Source organism: Ipomoea nil, unplaced genomic scaffold (assembly GCF_001879475.1).
Source record: "Ipomoea nil cultivar Tokyo-kokei standard unplaced genomic scaffold, Asagao_1.1 scaffold1421, whole genome shotgun sequence".
In the NCBI taxonomy this organism is placed as follows: domain Eukaryota; kingdom Viridiplantae; phylum Streptophyta; class Magnoliopsida; order Solanales; family Convolvulaceae; genus Ipomoea; species Ipomoea nil.
The window spans coordinates 1,287,757-1,295,845 of NW_017617849.1; the positions used below are offsets into that span (position 1 = coordinate 1,287,757).

An 8,089-nucleotide genomic window follows, 5' to 3' on the forward strand; every position below is an offset into this window, starting at 1 on the left:
TTGGTAAAATGGCTGTTAGCTGATAGCTGTTTGTTGTTAGCTGATTGTGTTAATTAAAGGGTATAAATAGTTGATAACATTAGATGATTGTAGAAAAGTGTTTGGTAAATTAGCTGTTAGCTGATAGCTGTTTGGTATAATTTCTTTTCTCAAAAAGCTAATTGAAAAAGTTGCTTAGAGTAGCTTTTTGAATTTTAGCCTTTTGGAGTTGCAAAAAGCTAATTAACCAAATATTTCTATTGATATTTTAACTAAATCAAACAATTAATAGTGGTCAAATAAGTCAAAATTGACCTATAGGCCAATTTTTTACCAAACAGAGCCATAGTGTATCAACTTATTTACCACTTACACAAATCACATTTTATGGTGTTAACCGTAAGAAGGGCAGGTACATGAGGCGCTGGAGTAATTCCTTGTCCAAACTACACAATGTTTGGTGGGGTGTCTTCACTCTTCATATCACAAATTCGGACCGTTGAATATTGACGTTTCGACAATAAAAGCACCATACACTGTATGTACTACATTAAACAAACATTATTATTATTATTATTAAGGATATAACATTTTTAAAATGGAATATGCTGCTAATAATAATTACTCTAAGCTTTTTTTGGTCAATATTCAACAGTCAATTTCTTGGTAGATACACCCATCCATCCCTTCTTTTACGATTCTTATTGTGATGTCGGAACCAAACTTCTCCAAAATTTTTTGGATGATTAAGATAATTCACAATTACTATATTACTATATAGGGTGTACCTTGCTCAAATCAAGAAAGTCAATAGGTCACTCTCACTAAAAGTTTAACTTGAAATTTTGTGATTATTTAACTAATAATCTGACCAACTTAATCAGAGTTACCCTACACTTTCCCTAACTTGATCCATATAATGCTTATGTGTCAAAAATTATTTGAAACATCATGTCAAGTGATACATAAACTAAAAACCAACCACTGAAATAATTCATTAATTATAGTGGTTTTATCACTTTAGTTCTTTTTTTTCTTCTTTTAGGTGTAGACACTATCTGAGAATGTGCAAATCTCGTTCTTATATAATAATTTGAAAATAATACATGAAAAATAAATCGTATTGGGATTACCTTGTGTGATAGGTCTGATTGAGAGAATATTGGCAAGAATCTTCCGAATATAGGGCTTTCAAATTTGATAGTTAAAAGAGATTATTAAATGAAGTTAAAAGTTGGTGACCAGAATAATAAAATCAGTATACAAAGGACTATTTCTATAGTTATTATATTTTAGAGTGAAGACCAAAAGAATTCAGAAAAGTGGTGAGTGGTGACCGCCCATCAAGCAATTATAAATAATAATGTTTGTGAAATAGCATATTCCATCAAGTATGCCTATATATACTATTATGTCTACCAAACTTTCTAATGCTGTGTACTAAATTCTGATGTACTACCTCAAGATTTCATATTATTTAATGCACTCAAAAGTATATATATTTAATACATTGTCATTTCATTTTAATATTAATCATTTATGTAATACTCCATCACTTTGTACATTATGACTTATTAAGAATACATTTCCATAAATTAAGATTTTATTTCTTCGAATACCAACTAATTAAATTTAAATATTTTATTATGGAGTACTTTTTAGAGAGTGAAAAAAAATTATTGATTGAAATAAATATTAAATGAAGAGAGAAAAGAACTGTTTGATTTGTGTGAATAGTCGTGCACTCTTATATCTTAAGATAGGTTGAAAGTTTAAAACTTCATCTCGTATGCTACGGACTTAAATGTGCCTCATATAGTTAGATCTTTACTCAAGACACTTCTACTCTGACAGACTCCTAAGCAGTAAGGATTCACTTCATTAGATTTTGGCCAAAAGTCCCCCTTAATGCAAGCTACATCGCTTTAGCTGCGCCAAACGCGCCCAAGAGGCGAGTGCTATGGGCGCGCCTTACTGGGCGCGAAAATTGCGCAATACGCGCTTGCTTTCTCATCTCTCCTCTTTGTTTAATATTTAATGGGGCCCACAAAGAACCCATTTTTGCATGAGAAAAACCCACTAAAATTTCAACCACCACATTTGTTTAAAATCCAACCTCAAGCTTTTACTATTCCAAAACCTATGTAAAATCCCCTTATTGGGGATGCCCTAAGGCATTCCAAGAGACACATGCTTGTCTTTCTTCATTTGGCTACACGTGATGGGTTTCTAACAAGTAAACGGTCGATCAAGTCATCTGTCCAAAGCGTGCTAACTGATAGTGATAAGACCAAGGCAAAACAACACGTGTAGCCTTCCTACACGGTGAGAATATGTAGTCATACCATGATCAGTCACACACACAACGCAAGATCGAAATATATCTCTATCATATGCAATTCTATCTCATCCATATATTGTGAATACATTACATACTATTGATAACCGTTTCAAAAAGACCCTTTTAAATCATGTTGCCCTTAACCAACTTTGTAACATGTTATATTGTTAATCAATTTAAAATCCTTTTAAATCAACTAATAAATAATGTCACACCGATATCAATGCAATATCATGCCATCCTTTGACCTTATGAAACCTAATCTTTCCATGCCATCCTTTGACATTTTGAAACCTAAACCATAACATTATTGTCCTTTCGAAACCTTAAACCAAAACCTAGGCCTATGTTAAAGTTGAAAACTGAATAAGGGTCGAAGTGACCTTTGTGAGAATAAGCAGCCACATTTTCATGGCACTGGCAATAACACAATTGCTTACTTCATTGTCAATTATTAATTTTTACAGATCTGTATAGCCCTATTTTGTAACATAATTAACTTATCAATCAATTTTGACTTATTTCACCACTATTATTGTTCCAAAATGTTAAAATTCAAAAAGCTGTTCAAATCAACTTTTTGAATAAGTCATTTTGCATGTAATCGGCTATCAGCTAATTTACAAAACACTTTTCTCCAATCAACTAATCAAATCCACAGATTATGCTTCCTTTCATTTTCCGAATATTCTTTGTGCATAAAAAGGGGCATTCTCAACACAACAGCCATGAACCAAACAATTGATTCCCAATGAGCCCTACCACTGTCCTGCTGATTAACAAAGACAGGACATGCCCACATGGGATTACACTTAAAACAATACTGTAAATTTAATGATAATAAAGATCAGAATTTCTATGTTGTAACATAAATATATAAATATGCATTTCCTTCTATCCCAAAAAGCATCATCACATTGTTGTCCTGTTCTGTTACAGGATGGAACCTGTTTATGAGTTAGGCTAATTTTTACAACATTCACAAAATCCAACCTCCATTCTCTTCCCCTCGACAAAAACAAAAAAGGAATAAAAGACAATGGTCGGATTTTTTGGTTATCTGAAGCAAAATACCAGATACAAAACCCACTAGTACTACTAAACCTGCACTAAAATACGTTAAATAGCGCTCGTTACCCTTGCCTGAAGTGCATCATAGTTTGATAGTCCATGTGTGATGTGAAACAAGTACATCATGACCAGATGTTGATATCACCAATCAAAAGAGGCAAGCTACTGACCAGATTCAACCGCTATTGTTTTGTGATATACTACCTGTGGAAAACTGAATCAAATGACAACAAAGATTACATAAATAGCATCAAACCTTAAAAGTTACGCTGTATATCCATTTATTCTTTCATGCCATGGGTATAGCAATTACATTGGCTCTACTTGTGGGAGTTCGATATGGGACTCGATGTTATCTATGTTGTATAAATTTAAGGAGAGACCCAATATGCAAGACTCATATAACATGCAAGTTTAAACAAAGAAAACTTGAAACTAAATGGATAAAGCTTACACTGGAAAGCAATAGCTATAACAAGCAAACCTCAAAGGCTATAAATATTCATCTATTGAAAGGTAGATGAAAGTATGGGAATAAGACTAGTTGTGTTAACATGGCATTTGGTTCACGAAATGGAAATAGAGTGAATAGGAATAGGATTCCAAACAAATTTTGAATAAAAAAGGAATAAAATAAGAATACTATTCCATTATTTGATTGGGTTAAGAGATTATATTCATATAAGTACCTATACACAAAATAGTATATATACATATAAATAAATAAATTATATATAGGGGTGAAATCCAGTGCAAAAAGGGTGAAAAGAATCTCATATGCAGAAGTGCACTTCATGTCAAATAAACTTTTACTTTTACATAGTAAATTTTGCACTACTGCTTGTAAAAAATTTTGAAATTGCCACTGCATAAATCTGGAACATTTAACCACTTGATCTAGATGGTCCATGTTATTTCTCATTTTTCACGCCAGCAATCATCCTCACATGATTTATTCGATATATATATAAGAGAAAAGGGTCAAATAGGCCCTTAAACTTTACTCAGAAGGGCAATTAGGCCCCTGAACTTTAAAAAAGGTCAATTAAACACTCAAACTTATTAAAATGAGTCAATTAAGTCAAATTAAAGGGTAACCAACAAGTTACCGGTAAAATTCTAGTCGTTGACCACTATTCACGCTCGTAAAAAATGAACAAAACTTACCGGTGCCATTTTCCGGCCTTCCCCGCCGGAGAAGACGACCGGTCATCTTCTCTGGTGGAGAAGACAATCTGGTCGTCTTCTCCGTGGAGGAGACGACCTTCTGGTCGCCTTCTCCATTGGAGAAAGCGACCAGATCTGGTGGTCTCCTCCATGGAGAAGACAACCGGTCTGGTCCTCTCCTCCATGGAGAAGACGACCTTCTGGTCTCCGCGACCAGATCTGGTCGTCTCCTCCATGGAGGGGAGGACCAGACCGGTCATCTTCTCCATGGAGGAGATGACCTTCTGGTCTCCACGACCATCTGGTTCGTCTTCTCTGCCGGAGAAGACGAACAGTGACTGTTGAACTTTTTTTTTTTTTCATATGTCGCCGGAAAATTTTTTGTTGCCGGAATTATTGTCGGAATTCTCGCCGGATTCTTGATAACTGGTTATTCCAGGTAAATTACCGGTTATTGGGTTTAGATGCACTAAAATAATAAGTTTGAGTGTTTAATTGACCTTTTTTGAAGTTCAATGGCCTAATTGCCCTTCTGAGTAAAGTTTAAGGGCTTATTTGACCCTTTTCTCTATATATAATGTATGTATGTATATATAGGGAGAAAATTCTTTAATGCCTCAAACAAAAATGCTCCCTAAATTCCTTTTTTGACAAAGACTGAAAGACACATACTTAAGCTCTTAAATGAGTAGCTGAATTTTTGTCTATTTTACAATCAGGAATCTAATTACAGGTGTATGATCCCTAGGTACAACCACTAAGCCCATTCTATGAACCAGTAGGTTCTAGTTGTTAAGCCTTCTATATAGATAAAGGTTTCACAATCACATTCTGCTTGCTAGGGAAAACCATTCTTAAGGCTTTGCATGGCATTAGTTTATCTATATCAATCACAATTTGGATGGTATATACAGTATAATATAAATATAAATAGCACGCAATAGAAAAATGCTTTAAGAGAGCGGAAGGCACTTACATATACTGGCACTTTCATACTTCAAAGAACTTGATTGCACAATGAGCTGATCCTTTAGGAGGGGTATGCAAATGATTCCTAACCTCCTTATGCTTCTTCGGGTCCTCCAAGAAACTCTTAGAACAGAATATATTCATTTCCTCCAAAATGATAGCAATATTCAGCAAAAGTTTGAGAAAACAAATTTCTGTTTCTTTTGCATGAAAATTGCAGTAGTTAACTGTCTTGAGACTTGAGAAGAAACATGTTGGTATTGCTTTCAATTTCCAGTCATTTTCTCCAGAAGGCTTGCAAGGATCAAGTCCCTAAATGGATAAAATAACATTCTCCAAGAATTACAACATATCCTTATTAAGCTAGAATATTACTAGAATACTACCTGAGAAAAATCAAGAGATTCTAATTTTGGCAAGCGTCGAAGCAGCTCCATCAATGCTCCAACTGTTTGGTTTTCAAGCTCCTTGCTCAGTTCTAAATGTGTTAAGTTCTGAAATACTGGAAGACGGTCAAGTACATCATCTGCACTGAATAGAGACTTCCCAAGCACAAGGGATTCAAGAAAAATTTTAAAATCTCAGTTCAGTTGTTTAATATTCCATATGCAAGAAAAGGCATGTGTTCACAAATTTCATTGATAATAGCAATCCCAAAGTAAATACCTTGATAGCACCACTCGATATTCTCACAGAGCTAACATTGTTCAGTCCTCTAAATAGATTAACAGCACGGAAAGCAATCTGGTTCCTCTTCTCACAGAGAACAGCAATATGAATTGAAGCATCAACTCGCGAGGAGAGATTATATAGATAAATTTCATTTGACAGATAGCCGCTGTACTTTAAGAAACAGAGATTGGACGAGTCAATCCGGATTTCACAACCATTTAGATCATCAGATGATCCAAAATAGGGCAAGTCATCTATTGTCAGACTCTTTAGTGAAGGAATGGATATACTGACACTCTTCAAGTGAATCCATTCGCAATCTAACACGGCCAATTCTTGAAGCACAGGGCAGCCAGAGAACAGCCTCTGGGTTGAGCTATCATCAGGGAATGTGACGAGACGTAGGTGCAAGGTTCTAAGGCATGGAAAAGAGATAGAATCAGGCAGCTCAAGGATACAAGTCATTTGTAGTTTTAGTACTAAAAGTGATTTACTATAAAAAACACATGGGGGCAAGGAAAAAGGTTCCTCCGCAAACAGGCAAAGATCAAGCTCTTGAACATTATTTTTAATAGCCGATGATAGCCACGTACAAACATGGGAAGCACTGAAGCAAACACGGCAAGAAAGGCAAAACTTTTCAATAGTAGATGCATTTCTAAGTTCAAGGACCCTTTGGACAAAATGCATAAAGCAAGTGACCTTATAATCAAAAAAAGGGCTCGAGTACAACAAGGAGTCATCAAAGTCAAGATTGTTCCTAATGGTCCATAGATTCTTCCATCTTGTTGATAATATGCAGGTTGCCACCGCATTTGAGGTGGGAAGAAATGATAGAATGTGATGAAGAATGCCATCAGGTAACTGGCTAATTTTATCTTCACCATCATCAATCTTGACCACCTCAGATACCTTCTGCCGCCGTTTGAAACTGCTCATAATGTCCTCCATTTCCCCTGCGAATATAATAAGTAAGGAGTTCGATAGGGTTAAAACTTAAAAATGAAATTTTTGACAGTATGCTCAAGAATAAAACACTCTAGGATCCGAATAGTGTGCCACACATTTACAGTTCTAGAAACACCAACATTCATCCATAAACAGAACAAGACATCCTTATTTCTGGCAGAAAGTATTTGCTCTAGGAAAGCACTTCAGATATTAATATTGAAAAGGTGATTATAGATTCTAGCAAGTACTTTTAACTTATCATCTAGAGAAAAAAAGGAAAAAAAATGGAGAAATACTACCGGTGCTGAATGCCCCGCTAGTAATGCAAAGTATGGCAATGCTTTGATGGACACCCAACAGTAGGGTATTTCCAAAACGCGAGCCCATAGGGTTAATCCGATGACAATTAATAAGAAACTGTGCAACTTAGCCTTGCAATTTGAGTACCCACCCGCCACCCAGACGATACGGAAGCGAAAGCATCAAACTAAATCAAACCATTGTAAAGATCAGTATAAGCAATCAGCCATTTTAGCACGAAAAATGCCCAGACAAAAAAAGAAACGATTTTTACAGACAAATAAACAAATAAAACTATCCATGAGACTTCGTCACCCGCAACCATTTCTTGAAAGGGATAAAACAAAGAGGAAAAGGAATGGGAAAACACCAAAAATAAAGCGGAAGTAGTATGAGAGAGATGGGGCTTACTGAGGATCATGACGGTGATGGGAACGGTGCAAGGAGAAGAGAAAAGTTTTCTGGGAAGAGGGAAAGGCGGTGGAAGCAAATGAAAAGGATATGCAATTTGACAGAGAGAGAGAGAGAGAGAAGTGGGTTTGGAGAAGCAATGAAGCATACGGAAGGGCACGATGCCCAAGTGAGCATAGTAAAGCGAGAGGTGTGGGCACGATGTTCATCCATCTTTGCTTGTAGCAG

The 8,089-nt window shown here is 35.6% G+C and overlaps 1 protein-coding gene across 1 annotated transcript; it reads right to left on the minus strand.

The window, feature by feature from the left end:
• Nucleotides 1–3,187: 3,187 nt before the first annotated feature.
• On the minus strand, nucleotides 3,188–8,089 carry LOC109188459 (F-box protein At4g22280-like). The gene is made up of 5 exons (XM_019339151.1): nucleotides 7,862–8,089; nucleotides 6,194–7,155; nucleotides 5,914–6,069; nucleotides 5,535–5,839; nucleotides 3,188–3,605 (listed from the first exon to the last, which is right to left on the minus strand). Exons 1-4 carry the CDS (start codon nucleotides 8,007–8,009, stop codon nucleotides 5,549–5,551), a joined length of 1,557 nt encoding a protein of 518 aa, XP_019194696.1. The 5' UTR covers nucleotides 8,010–8,089; the 3' UTR covers nucleotides 3,188–3,605; nucleotides 5,535–5,548.